Source organism: Triticum urartu, chromosome 6A (genome assembly GCF_056163025.1).
Source record: "Triticum urartu cultivar PI428250 chromosome 6A, HENAU_Tu73, whole genome shotgun sequence".
Classification (NCBI taxonomy): Eukaryota; Viridiplantae; Streptophyta; class Magnoliopsida; order Poales; family Poaceae; genus Triticum; species Triticum urartu.
This window is the reverse complement of record NC_141878.1, coordinates 597,881,336-597,900,823: the sequence shown is the minus strand read 5'-3', so window position 1 is coordinate 597,900,823 and position 19,488 is coordinate 597,881,336. Positions and strand designations below refer to the sequence as shown.

The 19,488-nt window shown below is 49.4% G+C and overlaps 1 protein-coding gene across 1 annotated transcript; it reads right to left on the bottom strand.

The window, feature by feature from the left end:
* Window positions 1-17,205: 17,205 nt before the first annotated feature.
* Window positions 17,206-19,074, bottom strand: LOC147967004 (uncharacterized). Its single transcript, XM_087527911.1, has 3 exons — window positions 18,987-19,074; window positions 18,714-18,908; window positions 17,206-18,614 (listed from the first exon to the last, which is right to left on the bottom strand). Exons 1-3 carry the CDS (start codon window positions 19,072-19,074, stop codon window positions 17,206-17,208), a joined length of 1,692 nt encoding a protein of 563 aa, XP_087384037.1.
* Between the last annotated feature and the right edge of the window lie 414 nt (window positions 19,075-19,488).

Genomic DNA, 19,488 nt, shown 5'->3' with positions numbered 1-19,488 from the left:
CAAGTGGCTGAGTCTGAGAAGAACGTGCCTCTGCACACAAGAGCAACATGTCTACTAGATATGCATGAACCTTGTCCTTGTCGCCAATGCGTGGGAACAGAGTGTTGCGGAAGATGCGATGCATGATATCCAGAAAAGAGTTCAACACCCAAGTAGACTTTCCATTGGGGAGTACCTTCTCAACAAGGAAGGGCTGAAGCAGGTTCTTGTTGGCAGACTCAGAGTTGGTATGGGGGCGGACGCCAGCGGGGGTGTGAAGCCCATCATCAGGAATGTGCAGCAGATCCATGAACTCCTTCCAAGTAGCAGACAGCTGACGGCCATTGGTCATCCAAGTCATCCTCCGGTCCTGCCCGGGATGAAAGTACACTGAGGCAAAGAAATGACAGATAAACTCAGGGTCATAGTCAAGGTGAAAGGAGATCACCGGCTCAATAACAAACTGCTCCACCAAGTCCAGAGCCTCTCCAAAATAGTCACGAAACTTGTCTTTCCACATGTGCTGCATATCTATCCACTTGACATCCACGAAGGTGTTCTGCTTGTTCTTGATCATATCCAGATAGATGAGAACCTGTTGCTTGGTCCAGAACATCTCGGTGCCTTTGAGGGTAGCCCGAGGATTCACATAGGGATTGATCTTCCGGCGCTCGACATACTCAGTGGTGGAGATCTCGTCCATGGCCTTAGCCGGTTCCTTGAGCTTGCTGGCAGTGGTCTTGACATTGCGCTTGGGGGCATTGGAGCCCTCTGGGGCTTCATCTTGGGGGTTGCGCAGACGCTTGGAGCTAGTGTCACGACTGGGATTGGAACGGCGAGAGCCACCACCTAAGACACAGAACACAAAAACACTCACAAAAGCCAAGAGAGATTAATGCAAAGACCACAATAAAGCAAGTGAAACAAGTAGAAAGCCCACATGATACATGCCTAGAGAGAGATTTGAACCCTACCGTAGTACGGCCGGCGCGGTAGTACCGCGTCCGCGGAGCGGTAGTACCGCTCGGTGCGGTAGTACCGCGCCTGACGGGCGATAGTACCGCGAGAGCGGTAGTACCGCACATCGGGCACGGTAGTACCGCGCCGCATCAGATCTGAATTTGTTCAAATCTGAGAAAGCCCGCGAAACCACGGCGGTACTATGGTAGGACAAAGCTACCACAAGACAGCAAATCAGGTATGTTTCCTACGCAGCACGACTCTCCTACTTCCTACTCTTGCATAGATTTGGCCTAAAATCTCAAGAACAACAAGTTTCTCCCCAAAAACCTAGAAGCAAGAGAGCAGCCAAGAAAAAGAGGGATTTGGGGAAAAACCTTGGTCCATGGCAAGAGGACGTGGTGGGGAACGATCCCACCGGTCGGAACCCGAGGAGAGTGGCCGGAGACGGAGATCCGGCGAGGGCCTCCGGCGCCGTTCTTGAGAGGGAGAGACGTGGAGAGAGAGAGACAATGAATGGGTATGGGGAGTTGGAACTCCCCTGCCCGAGTCATAACCCCCCCCCACGCGCCCTTGACGGCGCGGTAGTACCGTGCCCAGACACGGTAGTACCGCACGATGCGGTAGTACCGTGCTAAGGTGCGGTAGTACCGTGCCTCCCAAGCGGTAGTACTGCGCCCAGACGCGGTAGTACTGTGGGCTCAAGAACATGCACGTTTCGAGCACGAAGAACAGGATCTTTGCACAAACTACTCCGAGCCAACACAACACCACAAGAACACGCAACACACAAAACCAGAAAGGCACACGACAAACGAACCAACCACGAGACACCACCTCTCCAAAAGATAGGGCGGTGGCCGTAGCCACCTATGTTTGAGTCAATTGGTATGGCACCGCAAAGAATTATCCTTGGGTCCATGACCAAAACTCGTCTTTGAAGCACAAGCACCATCAAACATGGCTAATGTGAAAGACTTGATTGATTTATGCATAATGGGGGGAGGGAGAGTTCATTGAGAGAACATCACTCCCCCTATGTTCATGCCTACATCTAAACAAGACAACAAGTTGAGTGCGGTGGGGTGTGCAAGGGTTCAAGCAACATTGCTCGAATCAATGATATTTAGCTCATGCCTTAACTCGCGAAATCTTGCTTCATCCAAGGGCTTCGTGAAGATATCTGCAAGGTTATCATGAGTGTTGACGTAGTTGAGCTCGATCTCTCCTCGCCTAATGTGATCCCGGATGAAGTGATACCGGATCTCAATATGCTTCGTCTTGAAGTGTTGCACCGGGGTTGAGAGAGATCTTGATGGCACTTTCATTGTCACACCAAAGAGGCACTTTGTCACAAGTGACACCATAATCCTTTAAAGTTTGCCTCATCCATAAGAGTTGTGCACAACAACTACTGGCCGCAACATACTCTGCTTCGGTGGACGAGAGAGACACACAACTTTGCTTTTTGGAAGACCAACTTACCAAAGAGCAACCAAGGAATTGGCACCCTCTGGAAGTGGACTTCCTATCCACTTTGTCTCCCGCCCAATCGGAATCCGAGTACCCTACAAGCTTGAAGTTTGATCCTCTTGGGTACCATAAGCCAAAGTTTGGGGTATGAGCCAAATATGGAAAGATTCGTTTGACTGCCACATAGTGACTTTCCTTAGGTGCGGCTTGAAACCGTGCACAAATTCCCACACTCAACATGATGTCCGGTCTATATGCACAAAGGTAAAGCAAGGATCCAATCATGGAACGATATACCTTTTGATCCACCACTTTACCATTGGGATCTAAGTCAAGTTGGCACTTGGTGGGCATTGGAGTGGAAGCCGGCTTGACGTCACTTAGCTTGAATCTCTTGAGCATGTCTTGAGTGTATTTGGATTGATTGATGAAGGTTCCTTATCTTCTTTGCGTCACTTCGAACCCTAGAAAGAACTTCAACTCCCCCATGTAAGACATCTCGAACTTTGAGGTCATGAGAGCGGCAAATTCCTCATTGAAAGCTTTGTTAGGAGAACCAAAGATAATATCATCAACATATAATTGAAGGAAATATGCCCTAGAGGCAATAATAAAGTTATTATTTATTTCCTTATATCATGATAAATGTTTATTATTCATGCTAGAATTGTATTAACCGGAAACATAATACATGTGTGAATACATAGACAAACAGAGTGTCACTAGTATGCCTCTACTAGACTAGCTCGTTAATCAAAGATGGTTATGTTTCCTAACCATAGACAAAGGAGTTGTTATTTGATTAACGAGGTCACATCATTAGTTGAATGATCTGATTGACATGACCCATTCCATTAGCTTAGCACCGGATCGTTTAGTATATTGCTATTGCTTTCTTCATGACTTATACATGTTCCTATGACTATGAGATTATGCAACTCCCGTTTGCCGGAGGAACACTTTGGGTGCTACCAAACGTCACAACGTAACTGAGTGATTATAAAGGAGCATTACAGGTGTCTCCAAAGGTAGATGTTGGGTTGGCGTATTTCGAGATTAGGATTTGTCACTCCGATTGTCGGAGAGGTATCTCTGGGCCCTCTCGATAATGCACATCACATAAGCCTTGCAAGCATTGCAACTAATGAGTTGGTTGCGAGATGATGTATTACAGAACGAGTAAAGAGACTTGCCGGTAATGAGATTGAACTAGGTATTGGATACCGACGATCGAATCTCGGGCAAGTAACATACCGATGACAAAGGGAACAACGTATGTTGTTATGCGGTCTGACCGATAAAGGTCTTCGTCGAATATGTAGGAGCCAATATGGGCATCCAGGTCCCGCTATTGGTTATTGACCGGAGATTTGTCTCAAGTCATGTCTACATTGTTCTCGAACCGTAGGGTCCGCACGCTTAACGTTACGATGACAGTTATTATGAGTTTATGCATTTTGATGTACCGAAGGTTGTTCGGAGTCCCGGATGTGATCACGAACATGACGAGGAGTCTCTAAATGGTCGAGACATAAAGATTGATATATTAGATGACTATATTCGGACAACGGAAGCGTTCCGGGTAAGTTTTGGATAAAACCGGAGAACCGGGGGGTTACCGGAACCCCCCGGGGGGTTAATGGGCCTCATGGGCATAAAGTGGAGAAGAGGAAGGGGCTGCCAAGGCAGGCCGCGCGCCCCCTCTCCCCCTAGTCCGAATTGGACAAGGAGGGAGGGGCGGCGCCCCCCCTTTCCTCCTCTCCTTCCACCTCTCCTACTTGGACAAGGAAGGGAGGGGAGTCCTACTCCCGGTAGGAGTAGGACTCCTCCTGCGCGCCTCCTATAGGGCCGGCCGCACCCCCCCTAGGATCCTTTATATACAGAGGCAGGGGGGCACCCTAGGACACACAAGTTGATCCTCGTGATCGTTCCTTAGCCGTGTGCGGTGCCCCCTTCCACCATATTCCACCTCGGTCATATCGTTGCAGTGCTTAGGCGAAGACCTGCGCCGGTAGAACATCTTCATCGTCACCACGCCGTCGTGCTGACTGAACTCATCCCCGAAGCTTTGCTAGATCGGAGCCCGGGGAGCGTCATCGAGCTGTACGTGTGCTAAGAACTCAGAGGTGCCGGAGTAACGGTGCTTGGATCGGTCGGATCGGGAAGACGTACGACTACTTCCTCTATGTTGTGTTAACGCTTCCGTTGCGATCTACAAGGGTACGTAGATCACACTCTCCCCTCTCGTTGCTATGCATCACCATGATCTTGCGTGTGCGTAGGAATTTTTTTGAAATTACTACGTTCCCCAACGGTGGCATCCGAGCCTAGGTTTTATGTGTTGATGTTATATGCACGAGTAGAACACAAGTGAGTTGTGGGCGATATAAGTCATACTGCTTACCAGCATGTCATACTTTGGTTCGGTGGTATTGTTGGACGAAGCGGCCCAGACCGACATTACGCGTACGCTTACGCGAGACCGGTTCTCCCGACGTGCTTTGCACAGAGGTGGCTTGCGGGTGACAGTTTCTCCAACTTTAGTTGAACCGAGTGTGGCTACGCCCGGTCCTTGCGAAGGTTAAAACAGCACCAACTTGACAAACTATCGTTGTGGTTTTGATGCGTAGGTAAGATTGGTTCTTGCTTAAGCCCGTAGCAGCCACGTAAAACTTGCAACAACAAAGTAGAGGACGTCTAACTTGTTTTTGCAGGGCATGTTGTGATGTGATATGGTCAAGACATGATGCTAAATTTTATTGTATGAGATGATCATGTTTTGTAATCGAGTTATCGGCAACTGGCAGGAGCCATATGGTTGTCGCTTTATTGTATGCAATGCAATCGCCCTGTAATGCTTTACTTTATCACTAAGCGGTAGCGATAGTCGTAGAAGAATAAGATTGGCGAGACGACAACGATGCTACGTTGGAGATCAAGGTGTCGCGCCGGTGACGATGGTGATCATGACGGTGCTCCGGAGATGGAGATCACAGGCACAAGATGATGATGACCATATCATATCACCTATATTGATTGCATGTGTTGTTTATCTTTTATGCATCTTATCTTGCTTTGATTGACGGTAGCATTATAAGATGATCTCTCACTAAATTATCAAGAAGTGTTCTCCCTGAGTATGCACCGTTTCCAAAGTTCGTCGTGCCCAGACACCACGTGATGATCGGGTGTGATAAGCTCTTCGTCCATCTACAACGGGTGCAAGCCAGTTTTTGCACACGCAGAATACTCAGGTTAAACTTGACGAGCCTAGCATATGCAGATATGGCCTCGGAACACGGAGACCGAAAGGTCGAGCGTGAATCATATAGTAGATATGATCAACATAATGATGTTCACCATTAAAAACTAATCCATTTCACGTGATGATCGGTTATGGTTTAGTTGATTTGGATCACGTGATCACTTAGAGGATTAGAGGGATGTCTGTCTAAGTGGGAGTTCTTAAGTAATATGATTAATTGAACTTAAATTTATCATGAACTTAGTCCTGATAGTATCTTGCTTATGTATGTTTGATTGTAGATAGATGGCCCGTGCTGTTGTTCCGTTGAATTTTAATACGTTCCTTGAGAAAGCAAAGTTGAAAGATGATGGTAGCAATTACACGGACTGGGTCCGTAACTTGAGGATTATCCTCATTGTTGCACATAAGAATTACGTCCTGGAAACACCGCTGGGTGCCAGGCCTGCTGCTGGAGCAACACCAGATGTTATGAACGTCTGGCAGAGCAAAGCTGATGACTACTCGATAGTTCAGTGTGCCATGCTTTACGGCTTAGAATCGGGACTTCAACGACGTTTTGAATGTCATGGAGCATATGAGATGTTCCAGGAGTTGAAGTTAATATTTCAAGCAAATGCCCGAATTGAGAGATATGAAGTCTCCAATAAGTTCTATAGCTGCAAGATGGAGGAGAACAGTTCTGTCAGTGAGCATATACTCAAAATGTCTGGGTATAATAATCACTTGATTCAATTGGGAGTTAATCTTCCAGATGATTGCGTCATTGACAGAATTCTCCAATCACTGCCACCAAGCTACAAGAGCTTCGTGATGAACTATAATATACAAGGGATGAATAAGACTATTCCCGAGCTCTTCGCAATGCTGAAAGCTGCGGAGGTAGAAATCAAGAAGGAGCATCAAGTGTTGATGGCCAACAAGACCACTAGTTTCAAGAAAAAGGGCAAAGGGAAGAAGAAGGGGAACTTCAAGAAGAACAACAAGCAAGTTGCTGCTCAAGAGAAGAAACCCAAGTCTGGACCTAAGCCTGAAACTGAGTGCTTCTACTGCAAGCAGACTGGTCACTGGAAGCGGAACTGCCCCAAGTATTTGGCGGATAAGAAGGATGGCAAGGTGAACAAAGGTATATGTGATATACATGTTATTGATGTGTACCTTACTAGAGCTCGCAGTAGCACCTGGGTATTTGATACTGGTTCTGTTGCTAATATTTGCAACTCGAAACAGGGACTACAGATTAAGCGAACACTGGCAAAGGACGAGGTGACGATGCGCGTAGGAAATGGTTCCAAAGTCGATGTGATCGCGGTCGGCACGCTACCTCTACATCTACCTTCGGGATTAGCATTAGACCCAAATAACTGTTATTTGGTGCCAGCGTTGAGCATGAACATAATATCTGGATCTTGTTTAATGCGAGACGGTTATTCATTTAAATCAGAGAATAATGGTTGTTCTATTTATATGAGTAATATCTTTTATGGTCATGCACCTTTGAAGAGTGGTCTATTTTTGATGAATCTCGATAGTAGTGACACACATATTCATAATGTTGAAGCCAAAAGATGCAGAGTTGATAATGATAGTGCAACTTATTTGTGGCACTGCCGTTTAGGTCATATCGGTGTAAAGCGCATGAAGAAACTCCATACTGATGGACTTTTGGAACCACTTGATTATGAATCACTTGGTACTTGCGAACCGTGCCTCATAGGCAAGATGACTAAAACACCGTTCTCCGGTACTATGGAGAGAGCAACAGATTTGTTGGAAATCATACATACAGATGTATGTGGTCCGTTGAATATTGAGGCTCGTGGCGGATATCATTATTTTCTCACCTTCACAGATGACTTAAGCAGATATGGGTATATCTACTTAATGAAACACAAGTCTGAAACATTTGAAAAGTTAAAAGAATTTCAGAGTGAAGTTGAAAATCATCGTAGCAAGAAAATAAAGTTTCTACGATCTGATCGTGGAGGTGAATATTTGAGTTACGAGTTTGGTGTACATTTGAAACAATGCGGAATAGTTTCGCAACTCACGCCACACGGAACACCACAGCGTAATGGTGTGTTCGAATGTCGTAATCGCACTTTACTAGATATGGTGCGATCTATGATGTCTCTTACTGATTTACCGCCATCGTTTTGGGGATACGCTCTAGAGACGGCCGCATTCACGTTAAATAGGGCACCATCAAAATCCATTGAGACGACGCCTTATGAACTGTGGTTTGGCAAGAAACCAAAGTTGTCCTTTCTTAAAGTTTGGGGCTACGATGCTTATGTGAAAAAGCTTCAACCTGATAAGCTCGAACCCAAATCGGAGAAATGTGTCTTCATAGGATACCCAAAGGAGACTGTTGGGTACACCTTCTATCACAGATCCGAAGGCAAGACATTCATTGCTAAGAATGGATCCTTTCTAGAGAAGGAGTTTCTCTCGAAAGAAGTGAGTGGGAGGAAAGTAGAACTTGACGAGGTAACTGTACCTGCTCCCTTATTGGAAAGTAGTACATCACAGAAACCTGTTTCTGCGACACCTACACCAATTAGTGAGGAAGCTAATGATGATGATCATAAAACTTCAGAACAAGATACTACTGAACCTCGTAGATCAACCAGAGTGAGATCCGCGCCAGAGTGGTACGGTAATCCTGTTCTGGAAGTCATGCTACTAGATCATGATGAACCTACGAACTATGAAGAAGCGATGGCGAGCCCAGATTCCGCAAAATGGCTTGAAGCCATGAAATCTGAGATGGGATCCATGTATGAGAACAAAGTATGGACTTTGGTTGACTTGCCCGATGATCGGCAAGCAATTGAGAATAAATGGATCTTCAAGAAGAAGACTGACGCTGACGGTAATGTTACTGTCTACAAAGCTCGACTTGTCGCAAAAGGTTTTCGACAAGTTCAAGGGGTTGACTACGATGAGACCTTCTCACCCGTAGCGATGCTTAATCTGTCCGAATCATGTTAGCAATTGCCGCATTTTATGATTATGAAGTTTGGCAGATGGATGTCAAAACTGCATTCCTGAATGGATTTCTGGAAGAAGAGTTGTATATGATGCAACCGGAAGGTTTTGTTGATCCAAAGGGAGCTAACAAAGTGTGCAAGCTCCAGCGATCCATTTATGGACTGGTGCAAGCCTCTCAGAGTTGGAATAAATGCTTTGATAGTGTGATCAAAGCATTTGGTTTTATACAGACTTCCGGAGAAGCCTGTATTTACAAGAAAGTGAGTGGGAGCTCTGTAGCATTTCTGAGATTATATGTGGATGACATATTACTGATTGGAAATGAGATAGAATTTCTGGATAGCATAAAGGGATACTTGAATAAGAGTTTTTCAATGAAAGACCTTGGTGAAGCTGCTTACATATTAGGCATAAAGATCTATAGAGATAGATCAAGACGCTTAATTGGACTTTCACAAAGCACATACCTTAACAAGATTTTGAAGAAGTTCAAAATGGATCAAGCAAAGAAAGGATTCTTGCCTGTGTTACAAGGTGTGAAGTTGAGTCAGACTCAATGCCCAACCACTGCAGAAGATAGAGAGAAAATGAAAGATGTTCCCTATGCTTCAGCCATAGGATCTATCATGTATGCAATGCTGTGTACCAGACCTGATGTGTGCCTTGCTATAAGTTTAGCAGGGAGGTACCAAAGTAATCCAGGAGTGGATCACTGGACAGCGGTCAAGAACATCCTGAAGTACCTAAAGAGGACTAAGGATATGTTTCTCGTATATGGAGGTGACAAATAGCTCATCGTAAACGGTTACGTTGATGCAAGCTTTGACACTGATCCGACGATTCTAAATCGCAAACCAGATACGTATTTACATTAAACGGTGGAGCTGTCAGTTGGTGCAGTTCTAAACAAAGTGTCGTGGCGGGATCTACATGTGAAGCGGAGTACATAGCTGCTTCGGAAGCAGCAAATGAAGGAGTCTGGATGAAGGAGTTCATATCTGATCTAGGTGTCATACCTAGTGCATCGGGTCCAATGAAAATCTTTTGTGACAATACTGGTACAATTGCCTTGGCAAAGGAATCCAGATTTCACAAGAGAACCAAGCACATCAAGAGACGCTTCAATTCCATCCGGGATCAAGTCCAGGTGGGAGACATAGAGATTTACAAGATACATACGGATTTGAATGTTGCAGAACCGTTGACTAAGCCTCTTCCACGAGCAAAACATGATCAGCACCAAAGCTCAATGGGTGTTAGGATCATTACTGTGTAATCTAGATTATTGACTCTAGTGCAAGTGGGAGACTGAAGGAAATATGCCCTAGAGGCAATAATAAAGTTATTATTTATTTCCTTATATCATGATAAATGTTTATTATTCATGCTAGAATTGTATTAACCGGAAACATAATACATGTGTGAATACATAGACAAACAGAGTGTCACTAGTATGCCTCTACTTGACTAGCTCGTTAATCAAAGATGGTTATGTTTCCTAACCATGAACAAAGAGTTGTTATTTGATTAACGGGATCACATCATTAGGTGAATGATCTGATTGACATGACCCATTCCATTAGCTTAGCACCCGATCGTTTAGTATGTTGCTATTGCTTTCTTCATGACTTATACATGTTCCTATGACTATGAGATTATGCAACTCCCGTTTGCCGGAGGAACACTTTGTGTGCTACCAAACGTCACAACGTAAATGGGTGATTATAAAGGTGCTCTACAGGTGTCTCCAAAGGTAGATGTTGGGTTGGCGTATTTCGAGATTAGGATTTGTCACTCCGATTGTCGGAGAGGTATCTCTGGGCCCTCTCGGTAATGCACATCACATAAGCCTTGCAAGCATTGCAACTAATGAGTTGGTTGCGAGATTATGTATTACAGAACGAGTAAAGAGACTTGCCGGTAATGAGATTGAACTAGGTATTGGATACCGACGATCGAATCTTGGGCAAGTAACATACCGATGACAAAGGGAACAACGTATGTTGTTATGCGGTCTGACCGATAAAGATCTTCGTAGAATATGTAGGAGCCAATATGGGCATCCAGGTCCCGCTATTGGTTATTGACCGGAGATTTGTCTCAAGTCATGTCTACATTGTTCTCGAACCGTAGGGTCCGCACGCTTAACGTTACGATGACAGTTATTATGAGTTTATGCATTTTGATGTACCGAAGGTTGTTCGGAGTCCCGAATGTGATCACGGACATGACAAGGAGTCTCGAAATGGTCGAGACATAAAGATTGATATATTGGATGACTATATTCGGACACCGGAAGCGTTCCGGGTAAGTTTCGGATAAAACCGGAGAACCGGGGGGTTACCGGAACCCCCCGGGGGGTTAATGGGCCTCATTGGCCTAAAGTGGAGAAGAGGAAGGGGCTGCCAAGGCAGGCTGTGCGCCCCCTCTCCCCCTAGTCCAAATTGGACAAGGAGGGAGGGGCGGCGACCCCCCCCCCTTTCCTCCTCTCCTTCCACCTCTCCTACTTGGACAAGGAAGGGAGGGGAGTCCCACTCCCGGTAGGAGTAGGACTCCTCCTGTGCGCCTCCTATAGGGCCGGCCGCACCCCCCCCCTTGGATCCTTTATATACGGAGGCAGGGGGCACCCTAGGACACACAAGTTGATCCTCGTGATCGTTCCTTAGCCGTGTGCGGTGCCCCTTTCCACCATATTCCACCTCGGTCATATCGTTGCAGTGCTTAGGCGAAGCCCTGCGCCGGTAGAACATCTTCATCGTCACCACGCCGTCGTGCTGACTGAACTCATCCCCGAAGCTTTGCTGGATCGGATCCCGGGGAGCGTCATCGAGCTGTACGTGTGCTAAGAACTCGGAGGTGCCGGAGTAACGGTGCTTGGATCGGTCGGATCGGGAAGACATACGACTACTTCCTCTACGTTGTGTTAACGCTTACGTTGCGATCTACAAGGGTACGTAGATCACACTCTCCCCTCTCGTTGATATGCATCACCATGATCTTGCGTGTGCGTAGGAAATTTTTTGAAATTACTACGTTCCCCAACAATAATTGGCACACAAACAACTCCCCTTTGACCTTCTTAGTAAAAAGAGTGGGGTCGATTATCCCAACTTCAAAGCCACGGGCTTGTAACAACTCGGTAAGGTGGTCATACCACGCACGTGGGGCTTGTTTAAGGCCATAGAGTGCCTTGTCGAGTTGATACACATGATCGGGAAAGTAGGGATCCTCGAACCTGGGGGGTTGCTTGACGTACACCAATTCATTAATGGGACCGTTAAGAAAAGCACTCTTCACATCCATTTGATGTAGCTTAAAGTTATGATGAGAAGCATATGCAATCAACATGTGAATGGATTCAAGACGAGCAACGGGAGCAAAGGTTTCACCGTAGTCGATACCCTCGACTTGGGAGTAGCCTTGTGCTACCAAACGAGCCTTGTTGCGAATGATAATCCCATGGGCATCTTGCTTGTTCTTGAATATCCACTTGGTTCCAATGACATTGTGGTTCCCCGTTGGCCTTGGCACCAATCTCCACACTTTGTTGCGCTCGAAGTTGTTGAGTTCTTCGTGCATGGCATTGAGCCAATCTGGATCTTCTAGCGCCTCATAGACCTTGAGGGGTTCCACACAAGAGACAAACGCGTGATGCTCACAATAATTTGCTAATTGTCTACGAGTGCTTACCCCCTTTCTTAAGCTTCCAAGCACATTTGCCATGAGATGATCCTTGGTGGAGAGCTTGGAAGCAACCTTGGCGGCACGACGCTCTAATTCCTCCTCGGTGGTGAGTTGAGGAGCGGTTACTTGATCATCTTGAGCGCCGTCATGAACTTGTTCTTGATCTTGAACTTGCTCGGGGGAGAGAACTTGACCTTGGGCATCACTTGGTGTGTCCACACCGTCTTGAGTATGATCTAGCCCTTGGTCTTGTTCATGAGGTTGAGGGCCTTCACTTTGTTCTTCGGAAGCGTGTGGGCCTTGGGTTGGTGATGGCTCCACTTGAGTGGAGCATTGTCCTTCTCCTTCGGCCACAAGGGGTTCCTCAATGGGTAGGATGAAACCAACACCCATTCTTCTTATGGCTTGAGGAGGAATTTCATCACCTACATCACAAGTGCCACTTTGCTCCACTTGGGAGCCGTTATTCTCATCAAACTCCACATTACACGTCTCCTCAATAAGTCCCGTGGATTTATTGAGGACACGGTAAGCATGAGAGTTTGTAGCATAACAAACAAATATGCCCTCATAAGCTCTAGCCTCAAATTTAGACAACCAAACACCTTTCTTGAGAATGAAACACTTACACCCGAATACCCGGAAGTACTTGAGGTTGGGCTTGTTACCGGTGAGTATCTCATATGGAGTCTTGTTCAAGCCCTTGCGGAGGTAGAGCCGATTGGATGCATGACACGCGGTGTTGATGGCTTCGGCCCAAAAGTTGTACGGAGACTTGAACTCCGCCATCATGGTCCTTGCCGCATCCATCAACGTCCGGTTCTTCCTCTCCGCAACACCGTTTTGTTGAGGGGTGTATGGTGAGGAATATTGATGCTTGATTCCCTCATCACTAAGAAATTCATCCAAGGTGTAGTTCTTGAACTCGGTGCCGTTGTCACTTCTTATTGTCAAGATCTTTGCATTGTGTTGATGTTGTGCTTCATTTGCAAAGTCAATGACGGTTTGTTGGGTCTCGCTCTTCCTCTTGAAGAAATACACCCACGTGTACCTTGAGTAGTCATCCACAATCACCAAGCAATACTTCCTACCACCAAGACTATCGAAGGATGGAGGCCCAAAGAGATCCATGTGAAGGAGCTCCAAGGGCCTCTTTGAATAAATGATAGTCATGGAAGGGTGAGCCTTCTCATGTAGCTTTCCTTCGATACAGGCACTGCAAGCACGATCTTTAGCAAAACTAACATTCGTTAGTCCACGGACATGGTCCCCCTTTAGGAGACTTTGCAAAGATCTCATATTGACATGGGCTAAATGGCGATGCCAAAGCCATCCCACATCAACTTTAGCCATTAGGCATGTCGCGGTCTTAGTGGGTCGCTCCGAAAAGTTAATCACATATAGACCGTTCTCGACATGCCCAACAAAGGCTACTTTAAGAGTCTTGCTCCACAAGAGGGCCACGGTATCGATATCAAAGAAAGTGGCAAAGCCCATGATTGCAAGTTGACGAACGGAAAGTAAATTGTATGCAAGGGACTCAACAAGCATGACCTTCACGATCGTGAGATCATGAGAGATGACAACCTTGCCAAGTCCCAATACCTTAGAAGATGAGGCGTCACCCCACTCGACATTGGTGGGCATAGATGGAACCTTGTGCACGTCCACCACCAAGTCCTTGCATCCGGTCATATGATTTGTAGCTCCGCTATCGAGCAACCATGATCCACCACCAGAAGCAAACACCTACAAGAGATCAATGCTTGGTTTTAGGTACCCATTTTGTAATGGGTCCTTTGGTGTTAGTAACAAGGGTATTAGGAACCCAAATAGACCATTCAATGTACTCATGAAGAGAACCAACAAATTTTGCATAAACATGCCCATCACTATCACGGCACAACACATAAGAAGGATTAAAATCGCCGGCTTTGTTGGGTGAGGTGACATTGCCCTTCTTGACTTTGTTCTTCTTCTTCTCCTCGGGGACACTCTCTCCCGCCCTCACAAAGGTTTTCATGAGGGGAGGAGGTCGTTTGGTCCTGTCATTCTTCTTCTTGTTCTTGGAGTCGGTGTCGGTGTACTAAAGTAGGGGTACCTTAGTATCCCGAACTTGTGCACGGACAGTCGCAGCATCCCGCGGCAAGGCTTGCCGGGTGACCGCCAAGATCCTCCGTGGCTACTTTGGAGCCATTCAAGAACAAAGTATTTAAACCAAGACATATGAGACCCCGGCAAGAGGAGCTTGCTGGGAAGGCCAATCGAGGCATGCAAGACCCCGGCAAGAGGAGCTTGCCGGGAAGGCCAACCAAGGCATATCAAGGAAACTTGCCGCGAGGCGCCACGCGTCCCGGCAAGGCCCGGTGAGCGACAAGCTCCCGGACGCGACAATCAACAACCGTGGCAAGACGCTTGCCGCGGCAAGCCCCCACTCCGTGCCCGCACTCCAGCACACCCGCCAACGTGTCGCTCTAGGACCCTTCCAGGCGTACGTGGTGGGAGGCTGTGTAGCTAGGGGTGCGCGGTGGCAAGCGGCGCTGACAAGGTAGCCATCGTGGCGAACGTTGGCGTCCCTGGCGGTCCCTTTCTGTACTGTCTAGGCGACACAGACGGGCAATTAATGCCCTTGTCCCCTGCCGTCAGGGTTAGGTATGATACACTGTACAAGTAGCTGTACCAACCACCACATTTCCATTTTTGCCCTTCTTTCTACGTTGCCACCTGTCGGTGACCCCTTTAGCATATAAAAGGAGTCCATGCGCAACGTAGAGGGGGTTCGAAACCTAGAGGACACTCGCTCAGCGCTCCCGAGCAAGAACGCAATACGATCCACAAAGCAGGAGTAGGGTTTTACGCATCCGTGCGGCCCGAACCTGGGTAAACTGCTCGCGTGCTTCGCCTCGATCTGCTCTTTGCGCGATCCCCGCCCCCGCCGAACCACAAGGGGCCCGGTCCGCCATGTCCCATAGGTGCTCGTGGGTCAGTCTCCCTCGGCATCTCTGGCACGCCAGGTAGGGGGCGTCGAGGTTGCGTGAACCTGATCTGGCGTTCGCACGAGCTAGATCTTCATCATCTTCATCGACATGCCACCGAAGAAGAAGGCTTCGGAGGCGGCTGCTCTGTCCGCGCCGAACCCACCGCCGTCGGAGCGAACGGCTGGTGGAGTAGACGCCGGCGGAAGAACGGGCGACGAGGGAGCTCACGGTGTTGCCAGGTCCAAGGACAAGGCCGCGCTGCACACCGGCGGCGCAGTCGGCTCCCACAACGACCGGGCGCACTCCAAGACCTTGGCGTCTGTACACGCACTGCGCCCATCTTAGGAGGCGTGAGACCAGCAGCGTCATGGTACCCATGGTACCGTACGTTTGTTGGGCCAAGGTCAAGCTGGAGGGTCCCGGGGGCTGCAAGTACCAAGATTCACCCACGGCAAGTCGGAGTTGCCGGGGGCTGCAATCTCAGATAAGTCTTTCATCCCCCATCATACATTCTCTTATGGTACGCCAAATCGAGCCACTGGCCAGACGCCTTTTGCTCTGGTCTATGGAGCAGAAGCAGTTACCCCCACGGAACTCGTATACGGGTCACCTCGAGTGCTCGCTTATGATGAGCTTGAGCAAGAGCAGCTGCGGCAAGATGACGCGCTGCTCCGCGAGGAAGACCGTCTTCAGGCTGCTGTGCGAGCTGCTCGCTACCAGCAAGCTTTGCGCCGCTACCATAGCCGCAAAGTTAACGCCAGAAGTTTCGAGGAAGGCGACCTTGTTCTTCGGCGCGTTCAGTCCGCCAAGAATTCCAACAAGTCGACGCCGAAGTGGGAAGGCCCTTACCGGGTGAAAGGAGTCACTCGCTGTCCGCCTGGAGACCGAAGATGGCATTCCAGTGAGCAACTCCTGGAATATTGAGCATCTTCGTAATTTTCACCCGTAAGGCGCGGTTGTCGGACCCTGTCCGGCAACCACCCTTTTGTACAAGTCTTGCCGCTGTTGCATGTAATCCTTCGTACAAAGCCGGGCGCAGATCCCGTGCATCAGTAAAACTCATGTGCTCCGCACATCCTGTCGATTTCATGCTTCCTATTTTTTGCATGTATTATCTGACACTTTGTGCAGCACCTACACCCGGTAAGCAACAGCGAGCCATAAGGCTCCATATCTTTATTTTCCCTTCTTCACAGCGAAAGGAAGGTTCCCTCGCGCACAAGTTTGCCGGGGGGAAGGAGAAGATAACGGTATGAGCCAGGCGTCGTTCAAGAGTTTCGCCTTGCCGGGAAGCAGACAACAGAAAAGCTAAGTTGCCAAAGTTTGAGCACTCAGACTTTTTAAGTTTTTAAGTTATCTCCCTTGAACGACCGCACTTTGTATGAAAAACCTGTGCGCGGAGGAACCAGCTCGTAGCTAGTTGCACCCTTACTTTGTTTCGAGTCTGCTCAACAACTTCAGTGAGCTGCGACTAGTTGCTTAACTAGTCGCGCCCTTACTTTGTTTCGAGTCTGCTCAACAACTTAAGTGAGCTGCGACTAGTTGCTTAACTAGTCGCGCCCTTACTTTGCTTCGAGTCCGCTCAGCATCTTAAGTGAGCTGCAACTAGTTGCGACAAGGTTTCTTGTCGGTGGCGGCACCGCCAGCAGGCTGCTGACGTCCTGCACTCAGCGCTCGCGGCAAGTGTGCCCGCATCGGCAAGTTCCCTAAAAGCGTAGGGCAAAAACATACAAAGGGAGGAATCAAGTAAAGGGAATAACATAGCAATCACTACCAAGAATAAAGTTATATCACAAAATAGCTTGTCGCGGCTCTGACAGATGGTTTTCATGACATAACCAGTAGCGACAAGAAAAAGAGGAAACAGGCGGCCTAGTCTACCCGATCGCCCTCGACCCTCTTGATCCCGCTCACCTTGTCCACAATGGGTGCGACAAGGGCCTTGAGCTCCTCCTGATCGACATCTGGCGGCAAGGATCTGAGGACGTTGGTGAGGCGGAGGCCCGGGTTGCGGAAGGCCACCTTCATCAGCACCTTCTGAAGAGCTCCCGCGCAGATCTTGCGCGACTCGTCGGCCAGCTGCTTCGGGATCTTTTCCCGAAGCCGCTGAAGCACCATCGCCACGCCCTTGAAGAACAAAGTGAGCTTGGCGCTGGGCTGGAGGTTCTTGTCGGAGGGATACCCGAAGTCCTCCATCCCCAGCTGCGCCAGCTCCTTGTCGATGTCTGCGGCAGCATTCACAAGGCTCTCTGTCCATTGCTCCACCGTATCCCTAAAGGCATTCTGGGTGGTGGTGGCACTCTCCAGCAGCACCTTGTCGGCCTCGATCTTCTTCTTCAGGGCCGCCTCCTGCTCCTTGGCGCCGTCCAATGCCTTGGTCAAAGCAGCCAGCTTCGACTCAAGAGCAGCGTTGGAGTCCTTGGCGGCGCTAAGCTCCTCACCATATGCCTTGCGGTCAGCCTCCAGCTGCGCCACCTTCATCTCCAACACCTTTTCTGCGGCCTCGGCAGCTATGGCAGCATCCTTTGCTTCCTTGAGGGCCCCGCCAAAAGTTACCTCGCGCGCGGCAAGCTCCTCCTCGTGGCTATCGAGGTTGACTTTCCACTGCGCCAGCTCGCCCTCCTGCGCAGAGATCTTCTCAGCGGCAAGCCGCTGTTGCTCTTCAACTTCGGCCTTCTCGAGGAGGAAGGCCTTCCGCGCTTCGGCGAGTTGCTCCCACTCTTCTGCCAAAGACCGGAGAGCTTCCCGGTGGAAACCTCCGAGCTCCTCCGCGCGCTTCTCAATATCCGCGCCCGCCTTCGCGACAAGCGCTTCACGGGACTCCAGCTTGGCTTGCCGGGCGCGGTAGAGTGATAGCAGTTTCTGCAGCAGCCGCTCCTCCTCCGGCTCGCCGCTGCTGCTGCTCGGCGCGTCAACTATCTTCAGCCCGGCAGAGGCGAGCACCTCTCCGTCGAAGCTTTCTCCCTCGACCGGCGCCCTGGAGCTTGACGCCCAGGGGAGGTTGATGAAGATGCCGTCGCCGGCCTTCAGGTAGACGCCTGGCTGGGGCTCTTCGGAGCCTGGCGTCGCGGCACCGGCGGAGGGTTCGGCGGTCGGTGCAGTGCCCGGCGCTCCTGCGGTCTCCGGGCTGTCAGTACGATCGCCAGAACCCCCGCCTGCTTCTGCGGCGCCGCCCTTGGCGGCCTCGTCGCCGGCGGGCTCGTCAGCGCCGGCTCCCTCTTCGGGGGCAGCACCGTCGTTGGCGGCGACCTCCGTCTCCATTGGCTCCGGAGCAGATGGATCTGAAGGCCGAAAAAGGCAGAAGAGTCAAACAGAAATCCAAGAGAAAAGAAGATCAAAAGAAGAAGAACCCAAGGGGAGTTTTGAAGCAAGAAGATTACCTGTGCGGGGCTCGCCAGTCGTTGCCTCTGCCTCTGGCGGGCCGCTGGTGCTCTCCTTCGCCGGAGACTTCTCCCTTGCCGGAGAGTCCCTTGCCGGAGAACCTCTTGCCGGAGAATTTCCCCTTGGCAGCGTAGCCGAAGCAGATGGCACGCCGGGGGCTGTCTTCGGACGCTCCTGGCGGGGCTGCTCTGCTCCTACACAAATCAGCAATCAAGATGTCAGCAAAGGAAAAGCACCCATGCACGCCCAACGGCGGAAAGCGAACCATGTGCTTACGCTGGGGGCTGCTTTGCAGGGTGATCGCCGGATCCGGCAAGGTGGTCTCAGGCGCACCCTCTTCTGGCGGAGTGGGCGCGTCATCGATGTTGATCACCGGAATCTTGGCTCTCTTTGCCGCTCTCTGGGCCAGCGTCCTGAAAAGAAATGAGTTCGGAGCAAGGCAAATGAGATGCAAGATAAAGCAGGAAGGATTGAAGAACTACAAGTGAAACAAGAGGATCTTACTCTCTTTCTTCCTCCTCGTCGGAGCTGAGCGCCGAGAAGTCGAAACCTGGCTCACGGCCGGCGCGAGGAGGCGGAGGAGTAGTTTCCCTTGGCCGCTTGGCGAGAACAGTGGCGGTGGTCCGAGATGATCCCGCGGCGTGTGAAGCGGCGGGAGCAGAAGCGGTGGTCTGAGAAGACCCCGCTCCAGTTGCTGCCGCAACGTGAGGCGCTCCCGCGGCAACAGTGCTTGCCGTGGTGGAGCGTGTCGCGCGGCGCGGCGGCTGTTGGCTC